Here is a 26,643-nt window from a genome sequence, read left to right as displayed (position 1 = left end):
AGGCCATTCTTTCCAGTACTGCCCTTTCCTTGCTATTGGTTTTGACCAGGCCGTCTTCAGGCCCTACTCCCATTGGAGTGTTGAAGCTTCTTTTAAAGCACTCACATTAACCTGGTGTATTGCATCTCTCTAGGTTCATTTTTCTGTTGTGAATAATTGTGCAAGTGGATGAAGTATTACTTGCAGATGTCAGATCAGCATCCCAGAAAGAGGCCTTGCAGAGCCACAGCTAGGCCAGCCTGGGCCATCTTACCTGCCTGCCAGAGTTGGAGGTGCCAAGATTAGTTCTGGGGGGCACTGAGACACAAGGGCACTTCTGATGATTAGGAGGTGCTGGTGTGCACCGTCCCTCCCTTTTCTGTTGTCAGACCCTAAGCCTATTGGAGAGTTTCCGTCTCTGCCAGGTCAGCTGGACTCCATGTGCCCCGCTGTCCTCCCAGCAGCACTGGGAGTTTCAGGGATGTGCAGAGTGGAAAGGAGTGGTGGGGATAGGGAGCAGGTGTGCTTCCCTCACTGTACTTCATCTGCATGCCCCTTACCTAACCCTTTAGTTGTGCCATGATGAGGCAGCTGAGCATAGCCTTTGCATAGCAGCCTTGGGAGGGGTGTGTCCGGTCTAGTCTGGGGACAGATATTCTAAGGAACAATTTTTCTTCTTTCTTTGTTCTTATTGTTGGGCTTATCATGGAAGATTCTTGGTATAAGATAGAGGTATTTTCTTGCCCTCAGAGCAGGGAGAAATAACTTCCCTGGTTACCCAGCCTTAAGATCTCCAGACTTCTGCTGTGGTCTGAATGTTTCTGTCCCTCCCCCCAAATTCCTATGTTGAATCCTAACCCCCAGAAGTGTTGGTATTAGGAAGTGAGGACTTTGGGAAGTGGTTAGGTCATGAGAGCTGAGCCTTTGTGAATGCTTTTATAAAAGAGGCTCTAAAGAGATCCCTGGCTCCTTCCACCATGTGAGGGAGGACACAGGAAGAAAGTACCAGTTATGAATCAGAAAGAGGGCCCTCATGAGAACATGATCATTATCATTGATCTTGGACTTCCCAGTCTCCAAAGCTGTGAGAAATATATTTATGTTGTTTATTACCCACCGTAGTATTTAGTTATAGCAAACCAAATGACCTAGGACAACCCTCTGTGAAACATATTGGTATTTTGATAGGAATTACATTGAATTTGTAGATTGCTTTGTGTAGTATGGACATTCTTACACTACTAATTCTTCCAATTCATGAGTATTATATGTACTTTTAATTTTTTTTGTGTGTTGTCTTTATTTCATCAGTGTTTTATAGTTTTCAGAGTAGAGGTCTTTCACTTTCTTGGTTAAGTTTATTCCTAAATATTTTATTCTTTTTGGTGCAATTGTAAATGGAATTTTTTCTTCATTTCTCTTTCTGCTACTTCATTATTAGCATACAGAAATGCAACATATCTGTGTATTAATTTTGTATCCTTCAACTTTAATGAATTTATTACTTCTAATAGTTTTTTTCTTTGTAGAGTCATTAAGGTTTTCTATATATAACTTCTTTACTTATTCCTTACCAATTTAGATATCTTTTTTTTTTTTTCCTGTCTGATTGCTGTGGCTAGGACTTTCAGTACTATGTTGAATAAAAGAGGTAAGAGTGGACATCTTCTTGCTCATCTTAGAGGAAAAGCTCTGTTTTTCACCATGGAGTATGATGTTAGCTGTGGAATTTTTATATATGGCCTTTATTGTGTTGAGATAGGTTTCCTCTAAATCCACTTTGTTGAGAGTTTTTATCATGAACAGATCTTGAATTTTGTCAAATGCTTTTTTCTACATGTGTTGAGATGATTGTGTGGTTTTTATCCTTCATTTTGTTAATGTGGTATATCACATAGGTTCATGTGTGAATGTTGAGTCATCCTAGCATCCCTGGAATAAATCCCACTTGATCATGGTCAATGAGCCTTTTAATGTATTCTTGAGTGTGGTTTGCTAATATTTTTTTGAGAGTTTTTACATCTATGTTCATCAGAAATATTGGCCTGTAGTTTTCTTATTTTGCGGTGCCCTTGTCTGATTTTGGCTGACCTCGTAGGATATATTTGGAAGTTTTCCTTCCTCCTATTTTTTTGGACTAGTTTGAGGAGAATAAAATGTTTCATGGACTTTACCTGTGAATCCATCTAGCACTGAACTTTTGTTTGTTGGAAGTTTTTGATTATTGATTCAATTTCATTACCAGAATTGGTCTGTTCAGATTTTCTATTTCTTTGTAATTTCAGTTATGGAAGATTGTATGTTTCTAGGAATTTATCCATATCTTCTAGGTTGTCCAGTTTCTTAGCATATAATTTTTCATAGCAGTCTTTAATAAACCTTTGCATTTCTGTGATGTCAGTTGTTACTTCTCTTTTCTTTCTGATTTTATTACTTTTTTTTCTCGATGGGTCTTGCTAAAGGTTTGTTGATTTTATCTTTTCTAAGACCCAGTTTTTTGTTTTATTGATCTTTTCCTTTTTAATTTCTAGTTTATTTATTTATACTCTGATCTTTATTATTTCCCCCTCTTATTGATTTGGGGCTTTATTCATTTTTTTTCCTACTGTCTTTAGATGTAAAGTTCGTTTGTTTGAGATTTTCCTTATGTCTTGAAAGAGACCTATATCACTATAAATTCCTCTCCTAGAACTGCCTTCACTGCATCCCAAAGACTGTGGACCATTGTGTTTTCTTTTTTATTTGTCTCCATGTATTTTTTTCTTTCCTCTTTGATTTCTTCATTGACCCCTTGGCTTTTTATTCTCCACATATTTATGTTTTTTCCATTTTTTCTTGTAATTGATTTCTATTTCATACTGCTGTGGTCAAAAGAAATGCACCATATGATTTCAGTATTCTTCAATTTATGGAGATTTGTGGCCTAACGTGAGCTATCCTAGAGAATGTTCCATGTAAATAAACTTTTAAATAATTCATCAGGTAGCAAAAATGGATTTGAATAGACATAAGGCTATTCTTTTTAATATTCCATTAATATGATATATTAAAAGATAAACTGAGGCATATTAGAATTCTTAAGAGTTTATTTGAGTAAACATTGATTCAAATTGGGCAGTCTCAAAGTAGTTCAGAGCACTCCACCAACAGGGGGTTGGGGCAAGGATTTTATAGAGAAGCCAAGCAACGAAATTATTTAATTGGCTGTGATTTAAGTGGTTGCACAAACAGCTGACTGTTTGTGAGTGATTGTTCTTAACCTTCAGGCATTTATAGGAATTGACTCTGGCTTACATAGGCCCTAATTCCACCTCAGTCTAATGGCCTCCTTATTTGATTATTTTAACAGATGTCTTATATATTTCAATACAGGTTCTGCTTGGTTGCATTATATAATACAATATATATAATACAATATATATTATAATTATATAATGCAATATTTTATATATATATATATATATATATATATATATATATAAATGGTATTGCCTATCTTATCATCCATGAATCCAAATGAGTTCTCCATATATCTGGAGATATATATATATATTCTCCATATATCTGGTCCCAGGAGTTTGGAGAAAGGATTTTAGTATGCCCCACTACCCAATAAACATCTTTTTACATATTGAATCTTAATGTGGTAGAACTTATTTTTATCATGGGATAATTTTGCAAAAATAGAATTGTGTTAGCAAAGGCTATGCTTATTTTATATTTTAATAAACATTGCCAGACTAGTATCCCAAAAGTTGTCATGATATAATCAGCCAAGCATATAGAAGAGTTAAGTATTTCCAACTATCCTAGCTAGCACTGGGTGTAATATTATAATCAAAGTATCCTTTGTAGTCTGAGTTCATTTTACTTACTGTGCTGTTCCATCTAGGGAGTCTCCTGTCTATTGTATTGTTAGTTCTGCCTAAGGCAAAACCCTTATGAGGTACCGGGAACCATGGCACATGGGTAGTACCTAAAGGAATGAAATAGGGTTGCTCTTAGGCTCGCGGTCCGGTGTGGAGGACAGATGCTATTAGCTAGGAATGGTAATATTGTACATGATGAGAGCTGTATGAATGGGAGCAAAGGGAGGATCATGGTGTATAGGAGAGAATGAGGGGATGGTGTTAGGGAAGACTCCACAGAGCTGACCTTGGAAAGGTGAAGAGCAGTTTTAGGGGCTTTAGTGAAGGTGTACGACATGGAAGTATGAAGATACATCATATATTTGGGGAACCACAAGGCTAGAGTTTATAGGGTGCCTGGCAGGTGGCAGGAGATAAGATGGAAAAATGAAGGGGAGGCTCACGGAGAAGAGTCTGAGTGGTTGAGACTTCCTTCTGCACAGTGCATCAGCTTGGTCTTTCAGAAAGCTGCCAGGACGGTACAGGGGTGAGGAGGTTGTTGCTGTAGTGAGGGCAAAATATGGAAGATCTGACTCTTGTAGTGTAAAGAGAGCTAAAGAACGCAGTGATGGGCTAAATAGTATTTCACAGAAGAATCAATGTGGGGGAAAAAGGGAGCCAGTTGCTCAGAGATCTCTAGTTGGACAGACAATGATAGAGACCATGAAAAAAGCAGATTTAGGGAGGAATTAAGCAGAAGAGGGAGGAGGGGATGTCAGGTCTATGCATGTTGAGTTTGAAGTTCTTGCAGAACATCCCAGAAGTATGGACAGTGGAGGCTTTGTTTTTGCAGCTCAGGAGAAAATCCAGAGACAGAGTGTAGATTTAAGAGTTCTGAGCATGTAAATAATAGTTAACCAACTCAAGTAAAAGTAAAGCTGAGAAAGTAAGCCAGGTGTCAGGCTTACTCAGACTGTCATGACTTTGGGCTAATGGGTACTATAATCTGTCTGTTTTCACAATTTTATTGGCACACTCATACCAGTCCATTTATATTTTCCATGCCAGTGCTATTTCAATAAGATGAAGCTTATTATCAGATTTAAATTCTGTAAGATCAAAGGAGGACTTCTATTTTACATTTTCTGTATTAATTCACTATTCTGACCAGAATTTAGTTTTTTAATCTGAAAGTTAACCCAGTGCTAGAGGGATAAGTCCTTTGTTTTTCAGGAGAGAGTTGAATAGAACTGATTTTAAGGGATCAGCAGTTTACTGAAAGGAGAAAAGAGGAGAAACCTCTCTCCCAGAAACTCAAGGTTAGAGTCTTTAAACTTGGAGTTAGCAAAGGTCAGCAGCAGTTTAAAGCCTTGGTCCATTTTACTTCATCTCTTCACCTCAATTCTGGGTGTCCCTACTCTGTGGCAGGAGTGATTCGAGGGCCAGATTGAACGAGCCCTTTGCCCATTATGATAAGCATTTATAGTATTTTCTCCCATGGTAAAAGTAAGGGTAAAAATTCTCTGGGTAAGTCCCATATACTATGCTAAGTACAACCAGTTCTGGTTTATTCAAGTTTGAGATGTTTTCTCTTAAAAGTTGTGTCTCTGGATCCCTGGGTGGCTCAGCGTTTTAGTGCCGCCTTCAGCCCAGGGGGTGATCCTGGAGACCCAGGGTCTCCACGTCGGGCTCCCTGCATGGAACCTGCTTCTCCCTCTGCCTGTGTCTCTGCCTCTCTCTCTCTGTGTCTCTCATGAATGAATGAATGAATTAATGAATTAATGAATAAATATCATATATATATATATATATATATATATATATAGTAAAAAAGTTTGTTACCAGGGGATGCCTGGGCTGCTCTGTGGTTGAGCATCTGCCTTAGGCTCAGGTTGTGATCTGGGGTCCTGGGATTGAGTCCCACATCACACTCCCCACAGGGAGCCTGCATCTCCCTCTGTCTGCCTTTGTCTCTGCCTCTCTCTCTGTCTCTCGTGAATAAGTAAATAAAATCTTTAAGAAAAAAAAAAGCTTGTTACAGGAAGGTAGAATTAGTGATGAGTCATAGAGTTTAGGATGATAGACTCAATGATGGGCAAGAGATGGTTGTGACTCATTGATATGCATCTGGAAGTGATGCTTCAGGGAATTAGTGGGAATCCTGAAATGTCACAAAGATCACATATGACCTTTTTTAGGAGGTAAGGAGCAGAAATACTCAGGATGTCAATATGTGTAGGAAGCAAGCAGCCCCACACGCTTAGATTTTAAAAGGCATATGGGGAAAGACTAAAAGTGGATTTCTGACCTGGGGCAGGTGCTCCAGTGGTCAGCTTCTCAGTGGAGGCTTCAGGAGAATCATCTAGATGAGATTAAAGGGATATTTTGTGATTGTTTGCAACTAATTAGGGCTTGCCCCTCTAATGTCCTGTGAAATTGGGCTGAGGAGTTTTTTAAAGGGACCATAAAACTGGGAGATCTGTGACTTGACAGTGAGCCAGAGTTTCATGGGGACTTTTAATAGCCCCTCACACAATAGCTCAGTGATAAAGACAAGGAATTCTGATATAAATAAATAGGCCAGTTAAGTGGATTTGTAACTGGTGTGAGAGCTGTACCTATACAATTATGATTAATAAAATGCTAACATGGAAGTAAGGTCTCTAATGGAGTTCAGCTTTAGCTCCATCCTCAATACTCCGATTTGAATGACAATATGGAATTGCTGTAGCAAACATACTCAAGGTTGTAAGGAGAGGTCTTGAATCCTTTATTTTCTTTCCTTTCTAAGTAAATATATAATTCAATTATTGCTTTGTTTTTATCCAGGCAGTGAACCTATCTGATTGGTCAGCATCTAAGATGGCTGATTAGAAGACCACTTAGTGCTGGGTTGGTACTGCACCTGCCAGGGTGCTCACGCTCCCCCTCCATCTGCAGACTGCTCAATTTTAGTGTACACCCCTGCCCACCTCCCAACATTCCATGCAGTTAGGCCACGACTCACTTAGCAGGGTGGATTTCTTTCTTTCTTACTTTTTTTTTTTTTTCTTCCTTTGATTTACTTGTTCCAGGCAGCCTGCTGTACTTTGGGAAGATCTCTGGTTCTAGATTTTGGCGTTAAGGTGTGGAAAGAGTCCGCTTCATGCTCAGACCCAAGCCTTATTCTCTACCAGGTCTTACTGTGCCATTATTGGACACTGCCATGCATGTCATCTGCTGTGGGGCCGTGGCAGACAGAAGGAGCAGGATGGGCTTGGTAGTGTTGGACATTCTTGGGTCCCAAGAAAACTTGACTTGGATTCTTCACATAAATGACAGAAAACTAGTAGGAATCATGAATGCCTGGAGTTACAGCACGAGGTTCTCCAAGCTCCGGACTGACTGACATAATGGACCAGATTTCAGACATGAAATTTAATCATGGGAATTCTTTTATTTTATTTTTAAAGATTTTATTTATTTATTCATGACAGACACAGAGAGAGGCAGAGACACAGGCAGAGGGAGAGAAGCAGGCTCCATGCAGGGAGCCTGACACAGGACTCGATCCCGGGTCTCCAGGATCACACCCTGGGTCAAAGGCAGTGCCAAACCGCTGGGCTACCAGGGCTGCTCAGGGAATTCTTTTAGATGGTGATAGGGCTACTTATTCTGCAATGGTCCGTGTAAGGCAGGAAGGGGAGCAGTGAGGGCCAGACATGGATTCTGTATGGGGAAGAATGCCCTGTAACCATCAAAGGTGTGCACTTCAGGGGACCCTGCAGTAGGGAATGGACAGCTTCTGTGTGAGGAGGCAGAAAAGAAACTCCATCACGATGATAGTCAGAGGCTGGAGTCCTTCATGCAAGTAAGGCCTAGAGCTCTTCAAGCTCTTACACAGAGATTTCCCAAATGTGTTGGGCAGGCCGAGGATCAAGCTGACCTCTGTTCTGTCCCCCCAGAGTTTCATGTACCTTTTAGAGTTTTCTTCAAACCTTGTGGGGCTGAGTTTAGTTTTTCCAAGAAGTCCAGTTTCTCTCAGATTATTGACGGTCTCTGATAATGTGAATTTACCTCCTGATTCTAACTGTCTTTTTCAGGCATCTGCTGTGTGCTTTGCTCTGTTGGGAGCAAACATGATAATAAAAGTAGTGTCAGAAGCAAGTCTAGATATCAAGATACACAAGGCATAAAATACACTAGGCCATCTGTCAAACTAAGAAACTTGGGATTGGACAAAAAAAATGTTGCTGGCAGAAACTTAGAAGGAAGGGAATGGTTTGCGGAGACTTAATCCAGCAGGTAATGGAATAGATTAGCATATTTAAATAACACGATGTTGATGGGAATTTACTTAAAACTCTAACGTTGTCATTTGTGAACCATGCCCTGTTCTTCTTTTTTTTTTTTAAATTTTTATTTATTTATGATAGTCACAGAGAGAGAAAGAGAGAGAGGCAGAGACACAGGCAGAGGGAGAAGCAGGCTCCATGCCCCGGGAGCCCGATGTGGGATTCGATCCCATGTCTCCAGGATCGCGCCCTGGGCCAAAGGCAGGCGTCAAACCGCTGCGCCACCCAGGGATCCCGCCCTGTTCTTTATTGAATACTAAAAAAACAAATAAAAGAAACCCAGACCCCACAAACTCCATCTCTAGACCTCCACTCTGAATACTTAACTGATATATATATTTTAAAGGTTTTATTTATTTATTTATTTGTTTATTTATTTATTTATGATAGAGAGAGAGAGAGAGAGAGAGAGAGAGAGAGAGGCAGAGACACAGGCAAGGGAGAAGCAGGCTCCATGCAGGGAGCCCGACGTGGGATTCGATCCTGGGTCTCCAGGATCATGCCTTGGGCCAAAGGCAGGCGCTAAACCGCTGCGCCACCCAGGGATCCCCTTAACTAATATTTTACTTGATATACCAGATGCTGAGATGATTTTCCATGAATCAGTTTAAATACAAATTACCATTTTACATCATGTGAAAGGGTTAATATATCAACATCTGGCCATTCTTCTTTACTACAAAGATTCTGTGACTCCATTAACATTGAAGGTGCTCTGCTCTGCTGTGTTATCCTTTTCTGCTCTTGAGATTTAGACCTGACGGCTAAGAGCACATGTCCGGTGGCCAGACGCCCTTCCCTCCTGGACAGCACCAAGTGTGACGTATGCTTACTTCTTAGCCGCCTGAAACTGCTGAGGGAGCCGTCCTGTTCTATTTGCATCTCATTGCTGCTCTGACATTTCTAACTTGTGGCAGATATGCTTCCACACATATGCTTCCTTTTACATTATGTATCCTTAGGACCTCACCACCTATCGTTTGCTGGAGGAGAGAGGCCGGGTAGTCTCATTTTATCTCTGTAATGTAGTTAATTACAGATTCACACCGCCTACTCTGACCTCATCAGAAATCTATGTTTGGATCATGGGGTACAGTGAAGAACACCTGGCTCTCAGGGCACAGTTCCAGGGACCCATTGGATGTACATGCTGTTTTCACATCTTTGAAGCTGTTTGTGTCTTTCAGGATCCTAGACTTAAAATTTAGATACATTGAAGAGTAGATTTAGTAAAGAGTGGTGTTTGTTCCTTTCTACGGCAAGTCTGAGGTGGCACGCAGAATAGTATAGCTCAAGGAGGGAAATTCCACTCTGTTGTCTCTGTCCTGATTTATTCTGCATCCAACACAGTGAAGGTAAGACGCCTGGTTAGTCTTGAGCTGTCTTTAGCTGGAACGCCTGTGCCGTTTCAGAGCTGGGCACCAGGCACCCTGATGTGTCAGATGAGGGCTTATTTAGTATGCTGGCCTGCCTGCTAATGTTTACTGCTTTCGATTCAGCTCCCTGTACACTTAACATTCCTTTTATAATCACAGCTGCTTGAAATGCCAGTAGGTATGTTCTTAGGGCTCCAATTTTTGCCAGCAGGTTCACTGGGAAAAAAAAAAAAAAAGCAGAAAGAAAGGGGGCACAAATTTCACTCCATGGATAATTACATGTTCCTTCAAGAGGTTGGCACTCGTCAGCACCCACCCTGGGAACCGGTCCAGGAGTGCAGATGAGCAACAAGTATGCTTGGAGTGAATGGGTCTTCAGCTAACCAAGGGAGCATAAAGGATGCTCTGTTTGGAGAAAAGAAAGCAGATAATCAGTTGACAACACATATTTACTGTTAGTGTTCCAAATTTGGATCCTGAAAAGTAAGAGCTGAGCACTTAGATGTTGAGTCTTGCCAACAGAGAGTAATTTGAATTAGAACTCCAAGTCATGGGCAGCCTGGGTGGCTCAGCGGTTTAGCGCTGCCTTCAGCCCAGGGCATGATCCTGGAGACCTGGGATCAAGTCCCATGTCAGGCTCCCTGCATGGAGCCTGCTTCTTCTTCAGCCTGTGTTTCTGCCTCTCTCTTTCTCTCTCTCCTTTCTGTGTATTCTCATGAATAAATAAATAAAATCTTTAAAATAAAAAAAACACCACCAAGTCATTATACTTCTATCTTGATTCTCAGGCCAAGGGCAGTGTGTGCACGTGTGTAGGTGTGTGTGTATGTGTGTAGAATTTGAGATAAGAGGCTTGTAAGGGTTCTTGTCCTGTGTGTTTTTTTTCTAATCTGGGAAATAGGATGCTGCAGGGGCTTAGGTTTCAAAGTAGCAAATGCTTGCTTGTAAGTATAGCTGTGAAGGAAGCACTTAATCAAATTCAGCTCTTGAAAGATGACCCGTTCACCAGATGTTTATCCCTGTACCTGCCTTCCTTTTTTATGCCAAGTTTATGCTTACCAGAGTTGGGTGGACTCCCTGAGTGTACCCTTAGCTCTGGCTGTCCTCGAGGCAGGTTTAGTTATAGTTAGGGGCGAAACCCAGAGGGAAGGACACGGGAAACATCATGGTGGCAAAGGTCGTAGAGCAATGGAGGGATAAACAGTCTCATTTCTCCGAAGGCGCAAATACCTGCCATCTGTATTCTCCACCCCTCCACAGCCGCTTCCTGCCCTCCTTCAGGAGGTGCTCAGGAGTAGGCAGGTGAGCAGGGACATTCCCACTTGAGAAGGCCATCGTGAGAGTTGCATCTTCTAGACATTCATCACTGCATTCATCACTGCATCTTCTGGTAGAATCAGGAATAAAACTGCAAGAGCCGCTTGACCAGAGTGACCCCGGCAGGAGTCCGGCATCATCGGCAGCAGGAAGTGACCATCTAGTTGGAAACTTGAAACTTGAAAGCGGCCCTCGACCCAACGGGAGGATGAAAGCAGCTCATCCAGACACGCCAGAAACTTGAGCTTGTCCGCTTTTGGAGCTCGCGCCTCAGAAGCCTTGGAGGAACATCCTTGGGTTGTGACCTGGCCCACACACGCCTGCATGGCTGTCTATGTGAAGACACGAGAGAACAGTTCTTAGATGTGACGCCCCGTTTGTTTTTTGTTTTTTTTTTTAAGTCCGCATAAGCGTGATGGCCTTAAAACTTAGCACTTTAAAGGGGTCCTGCCCTCCCACCCGTATTCCGGGGGAAAATGCGAAAATGCAGTTATGGGGAGCCGAGGCTCACCGGGGCTGAGTGACTTGCCAGAAGCCCCCACCGTCAGGTGGCAAGACCACTGACCGGGACGGACGCCGTCTGGTTCCGCTCCCCGGGCTCGCGGGGCCGCACCCCTCCTCCGAGCCTCGTCGGGGGTCCGCGGGGCCGCACGGGGGGGCCCTGGGGGGGGGCGGCCCGGCGGCCCCGGGCCCTGAGCAGCCTCCGCCCTCTCTGTCTCCTCAGATGCCGCCCGTACGAGGACTGCTGTGGCTCCCGGTGCTGCGTGCGGGCGCTGTCCATCCAGCGGCTGTGGTACTTCTGGTAGGTCCCGCCCTCCCGGGGAGCGCGGCCCGGGGAGCGCAGGCCCCGCCTCCCGGAGCGGCGCCTCCGACGGCGCGGACCACGGCGGCCTGCGGCGTCCTCCGGCCGGCTCGTGGCCGTGACCCAGCGCCGCTCCGAGGCCAGGCGGCCCGCCGGCCGCCGTCCAGCCCCGCGAGGGACGGCAGAGCGGCCGGACGCCCGGACTGCGGAGCGGGGCCCGGGCCGCGGCCGACGGGGCGCACCTCCCCTCGATACCGGGGCCGCCCCCCGCCGCGCCTCTGAAACGGCCGCGAGGACGCCGCGGGGTCGGGGTCAGCGCCGGCGGGGCGGGGCGGGGCGGGGCGGGGCCGGATGCGCCGGAAGGCGGGTGGGCGGGCACTTCCGGCGCGCAGCACCCTGCCCCGCCCCCCGGGGGACCCCGCGGCGCCCTGCTGACCTCGGGCTCCGCCGTTTGTGGCTTCCGAGGCCTCGAGGACTCTTCCTGTTAAGCACGTCGCAGCGGCCACGTGAAACGTTCTGTGAGGTTTTCTGTTTCCCTTCCGACCTCCGGCCCCAGGCCGCGGTTACGGAAAAACACCGGTGAGCGGGCTCCGCGCCTGCGAGGCTGCCTTCGGGTCACGGCGCACCCTGGCCTGGCCGCCCCTGGGGCTGGCGTTGACCTCTCCGGCCGCCGTGTCACTACTTCCGGCCAGCCCCCGGAGCCAGGGCCGTGCTGGTGCCTAAAACTCTGTAAGAGAAGGTAATTTTTTTTTTTTTTTTTAATTTAAGCCTAAGATTTTCTAAGTGTCTCCATCTCTGGGTGCGCTTCAAGGTGGAGTGGACTAGGACGGGAGGACCAGGAGGGGCGGCGCTTCAAGCTTTGCCAGGCCTCATGGATCCTCCCCACCAGTTTTCCCCCAGGGGGCCTTGCAGTACGAGGAGGCAGGACTGTCTGGGGTAAGGATCCTGAAATAGGAAGTTATGCCACGTGGCCTGAAGCACCAGATGTTCCTCACAATGAAACGCTCCTCAAAGTCAAAAAAATTTGTCAATATTTAGGTATTATGTGATTTTTTTTTTTTCTGTTTTTAATTGGGAGTCCAGGGAGTGCCTTGGTGGCTCATTCAGTGAAGCGTCTGACTCTTGATTTCGGCGCAGGTGGTGATCTCGGGGTCATGAGATCCAGCCCCATGTTGGGCTCTGCACCCGCTTAGGATCCTCTCTCTCCCTCTGCCCCTACCCTCCCTCAGGGAAAAAAAAAATAATTGAGAGTCCAGGCGAAAGGTGAGGGCCTAGAAACTAAAACACCTTTTGTTAGCTTTCCCAGGAAGCTTTACCTGAACCAACAGTCAGGTGCCTTTGAACTACTCATCAGGATCACTTGTCAGAGTCGGGCGCATTGGTAAGGTAGCACGCATCAGGGAGTTAGTGGGACCCCTACACAGAGACATCTTGTGAGGGCCATCAAATCAGAGGATCCGGATGCTGGAAGATGTGGTCAAGTTATAAGTGTTGAGATTCTGACAACAGGTTCTCTATAGCCAGAGAACTCCTCGAGGTATAATTTTTTTTTAAGATTTTATTTGTTTATTCATGAGAGACACACAGAGGGAGGGGGGGCACAGGCAGAGAGAGAGAGAGAGAGAGAGAGAGAGAGAGAGGCACAGGCAGAGGGAGAAGCAGGCTCCATGCAGGGAGCCCGACATGCGGGACTGGATCCCAGGACTCCAGAATCACGCCCTGGGCAGAAGGCAGGCGCTAAACCGCTGCGCCACCCCAGCTGTCCTCAAGGTATAATTTTGAGGGGTGCCAGCTAAAGTCAAAGGATGCCTGGGTTCTGCTCCAAGCCCTCCTCCTCGCAGTAAACATGAAGTGTCTGGTGTGTACCAGGGTCCCGTGGAGAGGCACTTCCCGTAGTCAGGCTCCTAAAACACACAGATGTCTCAATAGGTAATTGTATGTGGAGAGTTTTAAACCAGTGTCCTGGAGACACAAGATGGAGCCTCTGATGCCAGAGAAGTTGGGAAGAGCTGGCAAAGCTTCTGACCGGGTCTCAGAGAGGGTTCTGTGCAAAGGACCCGCATGTTGATGGGACAGATAAGAGCCAAAGTGGTGAGAGTGGCAGGAAACTCATGTGGGGGGGGGCAGGTATTTGGGGGAGAGGCACAGGAATGGGAATATGGAGCCGGACATGGAGGGAAGGAAGGGCTGCTCTCCTGGGTCCCACCTCGTTTCTGAAGACTTCTGTCTCCTTACCATAGAACAAAGGTTTTAGATGAAAATGCTTTCAAAAGTCCCTGCCAGTTCTAAAATATTTAACTCACACGGTGTGAATGAAATCATGAGGATTAGAAAAACTAGACCAGTAGCACCTTTGGTAGAGCTGGAAAGCACACTGGGAAGGGTTATCGAGGTGCATGAGGCCTGCTGCGGGTGCCCCCCACTCCGGAGAGCTGGATGTACCTGGGTGCACCTGGGTCTGCATAGGCCTGGGAAGGAGTGCACCTGGCAGGGTTAGTGTGGTGCATGAGGCCTGCTGCAGAGCGCCGCCACTCCAAGGAGCTGGATGCACCTGGGACAGTGCATTCAAGGAGAGAACCAAGTGTTGGGGGAGGGCAGGAAGGAATTGGAAAAAAACAACTTGAGCTGAACAAATCAGACTACTTTCGACAATAGAAAAGGCAGAAACTTCCTGTCTTAATCCTGGAAAGCTCCCCAAACCTGCTCAGCAGTGAAAAGGAACTTGTAGAACACCATCCTCAATACTTCAGAGAACTGCCTCTCTTCCTCTCCCACTCCTGTTCCCTAACTGAGGTCCTGCTTTCTCTCTTTCCGTATTACTACAAATTCATTTTGCTGCCCCTTTATCAGTTTCTCTCTTAAAATAAGTTCTTTCAGAGTAATATTTCAATGAGGAATGACTCTGATGATGCCTGATACCTAAGCTGGCCATTGGTCCCCTGCCATGTGACTTTGCCCTGTCCCTGCCTTGTACTTACTTTATATCAGTCTAAAGTATGAGGTGCGATATCGTTCTTACTTGGCCAGCAAAAGAATAATTCCTTTTGATAGTGTAATCCGCATGGCAGTTTATCTCGTGGAAGGGACCCATATCTCAGAGGTCTTGTGCATTTTCTAATCCAGGCGCCGGGTCTCTTAGGAGTAAGTGGCAAGGTTATTTGAAACCTTTGTGGACAGTCAGCCTCTCTATGCTTCATATTCCTGCTCAGATACTTAGAGTTGACCCACTGTTGAATGTACGATTATAATTGAGTCCACCAGAGGGAAATTAGTTTTAAGAGCTGGAACGGCTCCCTGTGTGATTCCAGCATCTCAGTGGTGAGATGCCAGGCCCCTGCACCGTGGAGCTCCTTTAGCTCCCCGGCCATGCTCTGGGGCCTCTCGCCCACCTAGCTTCCTGCTGGAGCGTAGATGCTGTTCTTCCCAGCCAGAAGGTGCCTTCCCTCCTCTTCAACTTGCCTCTCTTCTTTCCATTCTTCAGAACTCAGCTCGGATGTTGAAGGGAAAGAAGTTTTTCTGATTGCCTCGCTATAATACCTACCCTTGTTTAAAACCTGTTGCACTGAATTGTACACTTAAAAATGGTGACAAGGGTCAATTTTATATATATTTTACCATACACCCCCCCCCTTGATTGCACCTTCATTTTTCTTTCTTAGCACTTACTAGAGTTGTAAATCACTGATTTTGTAAATTTGTTGTTTGCTGTTCTCCTCTACTAGAACTCAGGTTTAATGGGTTGAGAGGGACCTCACCATATTCTCTGTAATGCATAGCATGGTGCTGGGAGCAGACCAGATGCTTAAAATTGTTCAGTGAATAATGAATTAGAAGACAGGTCAGAGAGCCACAATTTCTGCCCTTTCCTGAATCATTTCCTGTCCTTTGCCTCTGAACTATCTTCCTATTCCATGTTCCTACTATCTTCCTACTCCACGTTCCAAGGTTGTCCAGTAAATACTGATTGACTTATCAGTGAATAAGTGTCTTCTTACACTTAACATCATACTAATAAAGTCTTTATCATCTGCATTTTTTTCTTAAATTTCATGTATGTATGGCCAGACACCTTTAACCATGGCACAGCCACCTCTGCTGCATGTTCATCTTTCACAAGGCAGTATGCTGCCCACGTAGTATGGCTATACTGGCTGAGGTTCTGGAGTGTTGCATGAGTCCCATCGTAATGTCAGGTCAGAAATATGCAAGAGCTTCCCAGCTATGTCTGTGCAGGACAGACAGCTTGGCTCTTCTCAGAACGACTTCCCTTGTTTCAGGAAGAAAAGGTATGGTGCAAATGTGAGGTGGGAAGAAGCCATGCAGTCGTTTATTGAATGCCAGCAGTGTGACCATCTCTGAGAACTCCTAGATGAGCTGGACAGAGGTCCTGTCATCAAAGTAGTCAGCTCTGCTGTTCGTTAGATTTTAAGATCACAGTAGGGAAATGTCAGCCATACCTAGAGATTTTACATATGCAGCTTTTCTATTGACTGTGAGTATTTTTTCTAGTCCTGTAGTTTTTTCTGTAATGAGAGTGTGCTCTAGGAAGGTCACCATTTAAAATTTCTTTGGGAATATTCACGTTACAATGAAGAGAAAACTGCTAGGAAGGATAAATGTGCTTGTCCTTGTTGCTTTCTGGGCAAAGAATGGAAAACGGAGGACATGGACAGTGAGGCAAAAGCCCGATCGGCCGTAGCCTTGTGTTCAAACATTGAGATTGAGGTTGAGAAGGCATCTCCTGTTTTGACTAAAATGACCGAGTTGAGGTGAGAGCTATGGACGGGAAGTGCTTGTACCAACCCTTCGAAGGCAGCTGACCATTTGGAGCTGAGAACTCTCCCTTAGCTTCTCGGTGTGAGTTCCATTCGGGGGCATCCCAGAAGTCTACCCAGGAACGTCCGGGGGGAGATGTGAGGGGAAGGCCAGCCTGAGGAGCCAGGTGCTGAGCCCCGCCCTGTGGCCCCCTGCCCTTGGGATTGCCGAGCCCCCCAGCCCCCCCGCCATCGGCCCTGAGCACCGCCTCACCACTGTGCTTTTGTTCAGGTTCCTCCTGATGATGGGCGTGCTCTTCTGCTGTGGAGCGGCTTCTTCATCCGGAGGCGCATGTACCCCCCGCCGCTGATCGAGGAGCCTGCATTCAACGTGTCCTACACCAGGCAGCCCCCAAACCCCGCTCCAGGTCAGCCCACCCCTCTGTCCTTGTCTCTCCTCTTTGCAGTTTTTGTGTCTCTGCAAGCATTTAAAAAGGTCCCTGCTGTCGGATATGCTAAGAAGAATAAATTCAGGCCATATTTATTCAATTAAGTTCCGGTGATCAACCTTACTGTGCATTTGTGCTGATGAAAAGTGTGGATTGTATTTCTAATATGTTTGCCTAATTAGTGGTGCACCTTTTATGCAGTTCATATATGCATATAGTTTGCTCTTTTTCCTTAAAAAATCATAACATGTATAAATTTCTATGTACAAACAGCAGCGTCTCTGTCATTCATAATGCATCCGGGCTAAATATTAATGATGCTGCTAAATGGTGATTTGCTTAGATATTATGTCATTGCTGATCATTTGTTTTCTCTTGTTTTGCTTTTTATTCATTCAAGAAGCATTTATTATGCAATTTACTAGCATTCTGAGTACTTACAGATAGTGCTGATCGAGACATTTTTGTATAAGTTACATTTGGCCTAGTTAGGGAATGTTAGTTACCCAAAGTGGTGCCACAGAGTCAAGAAAACTTGGTGGTTTCCTAATTCTTAAAAAATTGCTTTAACTTACCTAAAACTCTCAGGTACTATGGTAGGTGAATTCAGGCTTCCCTCAGGACACAGGCTGGCTCCCTGTTAGGGAGGTTACTTGTGAGATGTTTCCCTTCCCTTTGAGGGAACCATCTGAGGAGGAAGGGATAGAGGGGTGGTTAGGCATTGCTCGTTAGAGCTCTCGTCGTTGGGCTACCGTGTGCCGAGGCTCAGTGGCAGGCCTCACTCCTACACACGCTGCCCTCCTCCTCCCTGTCACAGTTTCCACCTGGAGAGCTGAGGGCGGGGGTTCTCTCTATGGATCGCACACCACACCTCAAGTAGACAGTTCTAGGAGCAGTTCCTGCCGTGGTCTGTATGTCCTAGAGAAGTGCTACATGCAGTATAAGGTTTATAGTAAATAGCACTGCCAATTTAAAATATTGTGAAGAGAGTTGATCGTACATGAAGTGTTCTTATCATCATCATACTAAATTTGGGGGTGATGAATAGATTTATGGCATATATTGTGATGATGTCACTGTATATATTTATCTCCAGACTCACCAAGTTGTATACATTAAATATGTTCAGCTTTGTGTAGGTCAGTCATAACTCAAAATGGTGATTTAATAAAAAAAAATTAGGGGGATTGAGAGTAAGAAGTTTTCTCTCTCCTGTTCACATGAGGACATGCTGTTCTCAAGATGCAAAGGGAGTGGAGATGGACATTTGTTGATTAGTTCTTTTACACCAGATACTCCTCAGTTGTCTCTCTTTTTTTTTTAAATCTCTATTATTTTTTTTCAAATGTTACTAAAAGATCTGACTAGTATTTTCTGTAACATTCAGAGGTTGCTGTATGTTAAACTTTCAGAGTAGTCCCACTTTTCACATGTAAGTGGATTTTTATTCTTTCTTGTTCGGAAACACTTGAATAGCTTCAAATTTACACTCTAGCACAGGATGAAGTGCAAATTTTTCGGTTGAAATTGAGGAGGGTGCAAAATTAGATTTCATCTGAATTAGCCTAAGTCAGTCCTTTGATTTTTTTTTTTCTTCCAAGAAAGAAACAGTAGATCAGACGTATGAGTCAAAGATTTATAAATTTCCTCCTTTTTTTCTTCAATCACTATGTTGATTTGTAGTGCGGGGAAAAGCAGCCATGTCCCATGTGGCCACAGATGCAAGATGCCACGTGTCCTTTGTCCACAGTACTGGCCAGGTGTCAGGTCTGTGGTCCCTTTACTGTCAGGGTGAACATGCGGGGGGGCATCTGGAGCCCCGGCTGCGTGCCACATAATTCCCCTTGAATGTCTACGGCGTCTTGTATTTCCAAATGACAGTGCAGCATGTCCCCCATGTGCCGTCTTTCCCCGTCCTGCCTCTTTTCTGCATGCTGGTGCTCCCTTCCTGAGGTCCTCAGCACCCTTATCAACCGCACCCAATAAGTAGGTATCAGATTCTCATTTTACCCTGAGCTATGGCTGCTGGAAGTTTCCCAGTCACTGATGTCTTCGAGCTCTTTGTCTCCCATAGTGCCACCAGAAAGTTCTTGATGAAAAAAAAAATTAAAAAGCACATAGGTCATATTATTCTTTTGCTTTAAGGTTCTCTGCTCACTTTGCTACCAGCGTGTCCACACTCAGCCAAGGACTCAACATCCTTTACAGCCTCATCCCTCCGCCCATGGACTTGCTTCTGCTCAGTGTCCTATGTCAGCCACTTGGTCTCTCACAGCCCTGCTGTCTCACTGGACCCCTGCATGCGCCCTCTGTCTGCTGTCTGCCTGGAAAAGGCCCCCTTAGTGAAATTGTCCCAAGCCACATCTTTGTTGCCTTTCCCTTCTGGGTGCTTTGCCGGGTTCTTTAACAGCATTGATTGTAGTGAGTTTTAATCCCTCTTATGTACTTCGGACCCTTATAGAGCCCATGATTCAGTAGGATTACATCCCCGGCACCAGACGGATTCACGTCTGCCGGCTGAGTGACCTGGCCAGCCTGGAGTCAGGATTATAGGGGCCACACTCGGAGCCTGGAGCCCTGCCGTGCTTGAATTGCTCGCTCAGCCCATGTATCCGCACATCTGCTAAGGTGCAGCAGGTACATGGGACACTACCCCACAGCCTGGGTTCCAGCCCTCACTCACCCACTTGTGCAGCATTGAGTCATATGCACAACGGGTGTGAAAGCCTATATGGTGGCACAAATGACCATATAGTCATCAAACGTGGCGAGAGCTACAGAGGCAAACTGAGGATGTGGGGAAGCCATGTATGTGGGAGGCTGTCTGGTGTGCAGGTAGGTGGGACTGAATGTTTAAGTGGGGGTGAGAGGAGAAGGAACGAGGGACCAGGAAGTGGGCAGGGAGGACCCTGTGGTCTTCCTTTCACACCAGCCTTTAACATGCCCACCACGTCTCTGGAGCTCCAGTGCTCCAAATAGCTGTTGTCGATGTCCTGTGACCACAGGACCAACTGCAGGACACCACTGAAGGTGGCATAAACGTAGGAGCCTAGGGCAGGGGAGTTCCAAATAAAAAAGAGTCTGTTTGTAGACAGCAGAGAAAGACTAGAAATGCCAGTCAGCAGCTGTTGAGGGAGAAGCACAGCCTTTCAGACATCTCAGGTAGTGTGGTTTGGCCCCATTCTGCCTGTGGTTGGAGGCATTCTCAGGAGTGGGGGCCGTTCATTCCCTCCAAGACCTCTCATGATGCACTGACCATTGGAGCAGCATAAGAGCCCATTCACCACTTGTGGAGAGCATTGGTTTTGGTGCCCCTGTCTCTCTGGTGAATCACCATCTCTCCCATTTGTGTACTTCATACAGGCCAGTAGCAGCATGAGATAGGCAGTCTCGAGATAGACCAGAGTGTCGTATGAGAATAAGACTTGCTGGGAGCTTTGTCTCATCACTCAATAAACTTTGCTTCACTATCATTCAAAAAAAAAAAAAAAAAGAGAGAGAGAGAATAAGGTTTGCTTTTTTGTTCCACGGGAGTCGGCAGTTTCCATAATTTCACTACAAAATCAAAGTCAGTGTCATTTGTTCACAGCGCTGAGCTTGGGAGCAACACAAGTGGTTTGATTTGATTTTTTAGAACTAGTAAAAAAAAAAAAAATAGGGCCTGTTGGCTTTTCAGTGATTCCAGTGTAGATACCCACCTCATCCTGTCAGTGGGATTCATCCTCTCTGGAGCTGTTTGTGGAGATCCTGTAGCTCTCAGGGCACCGTGTCCTTGGGAATGTGCAGTGTAAAAAGAAGGCCATGCAGAGCTTGGCACTCTACGGAGAAACTCAGTGCACTAACGTGACATAGTAGGTTCACAGGGTCACTGTTATGTCCAGTGCTCAGGAAAACAGTATCTTCGTGAAACACAGAATAGCGTTTGTGGATTTACTGGGGAAATCTCTTCTGCTGACCTGGGGGAGGGCAAGTGTATTCTGGTGAGCTTTGCTTATTCATGAAGAAGAAACAGCAGAAGGTTTTAGAGAACCTATACTCGTGCCCTGGGGGACAGGGAGAGGGTAGCAGCTCATAGCCTGGCATGCAGAGGGGCACACGGTGGTGTTCCAGCTGGGACCAGCAGCCCAGGCCAGTGTGGCTGAGTGAAGAGAGGCAGATCTGTATGCTGCAGAGATGCTCCTAAGTGGAGGATTGTGGCAGCATCATGGTTCTAGGGGGCTGATGCAGGTTCGAGCACGACTTGGGGGAAGAGACTGACACACGAGGCGTGCAATTGAAGTTCAGAGGCAGGATTCCCAAAGAAGCAGAGGCTGAAGCCCAAGGCTGCATTTAGCTCATTGGAGACTCAAGCTCGATGAGGGGGTATCACAGAAGCTGTGTTTTGGGGAACAAAAAAAGTCAAGGCACCTGAGCAGGCCAGGGTCCAGGTCCTTAGGGTTCTTAGGCTCCTGGACAGCCCAAGGTCTGTGAGATCAGAGTGGTCCACTGGTTCTTAGCCTAGGCACTTTCTATGCAAAATGGAATCATGTGAAGCAAAGCACTGCTCGTTTTAGTCTTTCTATATAGAGGTGGCCAAAATGCAACTTTACATACAGAGTTCTATAAATGCTGTAGCTCCCCAGATATTTCCACGCCATGCTGCTGGCAGGGGCCATGGGTACATCCTCCTGGGTGGAGAGGAGAGATGGACTCCCTTCCTTCATTCGGAAAACATGAGCCCATGGGCAGCAGCCTCTGTGTTCACACAGGAGGATGGGTGTGGCTAAGATATGGTCACGGCTGCCCTCTGAGAACTTGTAGAATGAGGGGGCGTGCAGGTGAGGACGAGGGTCAAAAGATACAAACTTCCAGTGATACGGTAAATAAGTTCTGAGGACGACGTACTGCACAGCATGCTGACCATATATAAGCTGCTAAGAGGGTAGATCTTCAAAGTTCTCATCAAAAAGAAAAAAAATATGTAACTCTGCAAGGCAGTTGATGTTAAATAACTTATTGCAGTGATCATTTTATGAATATATGTAGCAAATCGTTATGTTTCTATCTTAAATTTCTACAATGCCCTGTGTCATTATACCTCGATAAAACTGGAAGAAAAAAATAACTTTTCAAACCGTGGCAGAAAACGGTACAGGTTCCATCAAAAGCCTTGGCTAAAGTGGAGCTGTGGGAGGAGAGCTGGGCTGGATTTCAGGGAGACCTGAGCGGTGTTCTCAGCTGAACGTGGTGTTCACCAGATGAAGGTAGGGAAGGGGGTTACGGCGGACACTGAGGAATGGGTGATTCCCTATGGCCTCTCTTCTTTCTGGGGTCTCATGTGGCCACCAGCGTGAAGGGTGGGGTCAAGGCCACGTAACTGTGGCAGGACAAGTGTAAAGCTGCATTTAGGGAAGAGGGTGGGGGGCAACGTTTAGAGTGTGGATCCTGACCGTGTCATCACACCAACAAACAGAGAAATTGGAACATTTATGGTGTTCATGTGATTAGTTTCCTTTTAAAATGGTTTCCTTTAATAGTGATTAACGTGACTAACACTGATTAAAAAACAAAACAAAACAGAAGAAGATGGAGCATTCCGTCCAGTATTCCACTGGGAGATGCATCCTTACTCCTGTACAGTGGCGCAACATTTACGGCGAGTTTGTTGATGGTTTCCTGGCAGTTTAAGGTCTCGATCTTATACTAGATCTGTCCGCTTGCAGCAACTCCAGTGGTTGGACCGCATGACACCAACGGCAGGAAAATGGAAATAATGGGGAGTGTGTTTTGATAGTTGAATTGCCCTCCCAGGCAGAGCTGCAGTTCGGTCTGGGGACAACCTGTTTGTTGGAGCCAGTGGAATAAACAGAGTTCTTCTTCAGTGAGACAGGAGGCAGGTGTGGGGGGGCTTCAGGGACATGGAGGTGGCGATGAGGCAGCCCCGCCGCCTCTGTCGCATCTCTAACCTCTGTGGCCCGGAGGTGTTCGTTTATTTCCAGGAGAAACCGCGGCTGAAGGGACGCAGGTGAGCGCTGCACCTGCTGCCCGGCTGCGTGCCTGGCCCTCCGCTGCGCTGCTCGGGGGCGCCCCCTTCAGGATGAAATTAGTTTAGAACCGATGGCTTTGGTGAAAGAAGGAAGGTAACTGGCAATATTTAAGTGATGCGTTTAAAAGTCATAAATGCCAGTGTCCTAATATACTCTCACAGCTACCAGGATACTCCCTGCCAGTCCATCCCTGGGGGCAGAAGGTGACTCGCTGGCCAGATAATTAGGGCGAGGGAGGAGCTGTGGTTCTGAGAGCTGTTTCATCTAGGGAAGCCCAGGAATTCCTGCCTTAGAGCATGGAGTTCCTCCTTGCCAACCAAAAATATTTTTCCAGAAGGTTCGGTTTATCCATCTGATTTTTTCTCTGTCATTCTTACTCTGGTGATTCTCTCTAGCTTTGATGCCACCCCTTTCCTTTTCTAGGACACCTCAATTGTTATTTCTTATGATTTGCATTACTCAGTTTATCTAAAGTAGATATGTCTAGAACAGTCTGCCATCTAAAAATGGGAGTTTAATTTTTTTTCCTACCATTTGAAAATGTGAGGGTTTTCCCCCGCCCATAAAAACATTTAATATCCTTAGCTACTACAAACAGATGACACACTCCACACACAGTACAGTTCAAAAGGAAAGGCATTTTCTATAGCCGGCCCTGCTGGTAGGTAGTTCATGTTGTTGCCTTAATAACCACAGCATTTCCTTCTATGATCTTTGATCACTGGGGACGGAAACTTCTAGCTCATTTAAGTCTTCTGCTTATGATTCTCGGCTCAGCCAATGACAGAGCAAAGACAGAGTTAGAGTCCCTTTGTTGCCCAGCCCACATTTTTTGAAACCTCTCATACTTCAGGGCAGATGACACAAGTCTGAAGTGTGTACCTTCCATGGTTCCTAAGTGCAAAGCTGGTCAGACTGTCCCCACTCACTTCATTTGCATTTAAGATCCTTAGATTACCTTTCACGTCTGCTTTTGTCTGTCCAGACTTCTCCTGAGCTCATCATCATGAAATTTTCTCCTTAAATGTATTTGAAATGGCTGTTATTTGTTCTTTAAGAGCTGATGTAAGGACAGACGTGGACCAAGCTAGACAGAGAGCTCCTTGTTGCAGAGAGGCCCCAGGAAGATGTATTGTGCACACACACCTCCTTCTGTCACTTGTCACATGTTTTAAGCATGTGTTAAGTGCCGTGCGTAGCCTCAGTGCATACAGTGGAGTTTAAACAGATGGCCCCTGCCTCTAGGCTCCCAAAGGACAGCAAAGCAGACTGGCAGCAGTGATAACTCCTGACCTCTGATGAGTAGAAAAATGTGGAGGCTATAGACTCCGAAGTTGAATTATGAAGTTTGAAAGTTTTATTTTCTTATCTTGCACATTCAGGTGGCCTGCAGAACTTCACAAAAACACAACATGCATTTTTCATTGATTCTGCTGTTTACCTTTTCTTTTGACCTTTTATAAACTTTTAGTGTCCTCTGATACATTTCATCTTTTTTTGGAAGACTTTTACAGTGTTGGGGAGATACTTTAAAATGTGTTTCTATGTGTTGTTTGATGTATTAATAATATTTTAACTCTTAAAAAATACAAATCAAAACCATGAGGAGATAACACCTCACACCAGTCAGAATGGCTAAAATGAACAACTCGGGAAACAACAGATGTTGACGAGGATGTCTGGAGAAGGGGAACCCTCTTGCACTGTTGGTGGGAATGCAACCTGGGGCAGCCACTCTGGAAAACAGTATGGAGGGTCCTCAAAAAGTGAAAAATAGAACTACGCTATCACCAAGCCTTGTACTGCTAGGTCTTTACCCAAAGGATGCAGAAATACAGATTCGAAGGGATACATGCACCCCAGTGTTTATAGCATCATTACTAACAACAGCCAAACTATTGGAAAGAGCCCAAATGTCCACCACCTGAAGAATGGATAGAGAAGATGTGCGCGCATGCACACGCTTGCTTTCTCTCTCTCTGCCTCTGTGTATATGTATATATATCTCCACAATGGAATATTACTCAGCCATCACAAGAATAAAATCTTGACATTTGCAATGTGAATGGAGCTAGAGTATATTATGCTAAGTGAAATAAGTCAGAGAAAGGCAAATACTAGATGATTTCACTCATACATGTAATTTAAGAAACAAAACAGATGAATATATGGGAAGGAAACAAAGGAGAGTGGGGGTGGACAAACCATAAGAGACGCTTAAGGAAGGAGAACAAACAGGTTTATGGAGGAAGGTGGGTGGGGATCAGCTCAGTGAGTGATGGTATTAAGGAGGTCACCTGCTATGGTGAGCCCTGATCGTTATATTTAAGTGTTGAATCACTAAATTCCACTCCTGAAATCATTACTACACTATATATTAAATAACTAGAATTTAAATAAAAATCTGAAAAAATTTTTAACTTTTACATCTTTGTGAGGGAAAAGCTATCTAGTGGGAAGCCAAGCCAGATTTGAGACCCATGAAGGTAATAAAAATTACAAAGTGAGCTTAGCAGTGGGTATGTAGCCAACCAGGGATACTTTATTAGTTCTCTTTGATTTATCATAGGCAAAAAGAAGGAGAGAAAAATCATACAAAGTCACAGTATCCTACTGGTCATCAGGTTCAAGCCCACCTTCCAGCTGATGAATAATTACTCTGTATTCTACTTCACACCGCCAAATTGGCCTCCCATCTGTCACTAGAAGCTTCAGTGAAAGAAAGCAAGCTCCAACATTATTTTTGCCACTTTTGGGCACCTCTCACCAGCATTTTTGTTCATGAGGCTTTTACAAACTGGAGAAGTGCATGTTTGTCCCCACATTCAGTTAATAAAGGCTGGCTAAGAAGTCCGTACTGCTAATTTCCCACGAAAGGAACTCCAGTATTGAGTTTGACAGTTTATTATGATCTGGGTAGTATCTACTCTTGGAATTAAAAGTAATATGTTGGCGCGCCTGGGTAGCCCAGTCGGTTAAGCAACCAACTCTTGATTTTGGCTCAGGTCATGATCTCAGGGTTATGGGCTCAGGCCACTCATCCGGCTCTGTGCTGAGTGTGGAGCCTGCTTAAGATTCTCTCTCTCCCTCTCCCTTTGCCCCTCCCTGCCTAAAGCAAATTAACATGTCACCATTCTAAACCAACATGGAAGATAGTAATAAACATTTTTTAAGGCACAAAAACAGACTAGATGAGAAGCATTGATGAGATGTAAAAACAAAATTCAGTAACAGTGGAGGACTGCCTGCAATACATATTACAGTGACTCCAAATGTGTTAAAACATCAAGTTGTGTTAAAAATCCAATTATATATACTGCTTCAGAGAAAGGAAAGCTGAAGAATATAACAGAGTAATAATAGGGGTGCAATAGGGGGTATTTAGCAGAGAACGATCAAAGGTGATTTGATAGCCACACAGGAGAACCTTGAGCGAGAATCAGGGGTGGAGAAAGGGGAATCAGAGCTGGCTGTCACCATCTCAGTAGGAGGCAGTGGGGGTCTGGGCCCGGGCGGTGGCAGGGAGGTGGTGGCAACAGACAGGTGTGCATTAACCTGGCCTTAGAGTTGATGGGACTTAGGGAAGAGTTTGAGTGAACAGAGGGACCTAATCTCTAAGAGGGGGAATAATATGTTATGAAGATCAATAGACATTTCTAACGTGTCTGGTTCTTGCTACTCGAAGTTTGACCTGGAGATGTACGTGCATCTCTGGGAGCGTGTTAGAAGTGCAGATTGTCTTGTGGCATCCCAGAGGT

The 26,643-nt window shown here is 45.3% G+C and overlaps 1 protein-coding gene across 1 annotated transcript in view; it reads left to right on the top strand.

Annotated features, from left to right (window-relative positions):
* The window catches only part of VOPP1 (VOPP1 WW domain binding protein), a 99,986-nt gene that overhangs the window by 61,241 nt on the left and 12,102 nt on the right, over positions 1-26,643 (top strand). The window contains 3 exon segments of the mRNA XM_055301238.1: positions 11,579-11,656; positions 16,703-16,737; positions 16,740-16,838. Of these exon segments, the coding sequence (XP_055157213.1) occupies positions 11,579-11,656; positions 16,703-16,737; positions 16,740-16,838 (212 nt within the window).

The sequence above is a fragment of the Nyctereutes procyonoides genome, unplaced genomic scaffold (assembly GCF_905146905.1).
Source record: "Nyctereutes procyonoides isolate TBG_1078 unplaced genomic scaffold, NYPRO_anot_genome, whole genome shotgun sequence".
NCBI classification, from domain to species: domain Eukaryota; kingdom Metazoa; phylum Chordata; class Mammalia; order Carnivora; family Canidae; genus Nyctereutes; species Nyctereutes procyonoides.
Note: the sequence above shows the minus strand (reverse complement) of the source record. Positions and strands in the feature narration are given on the sequence as shown.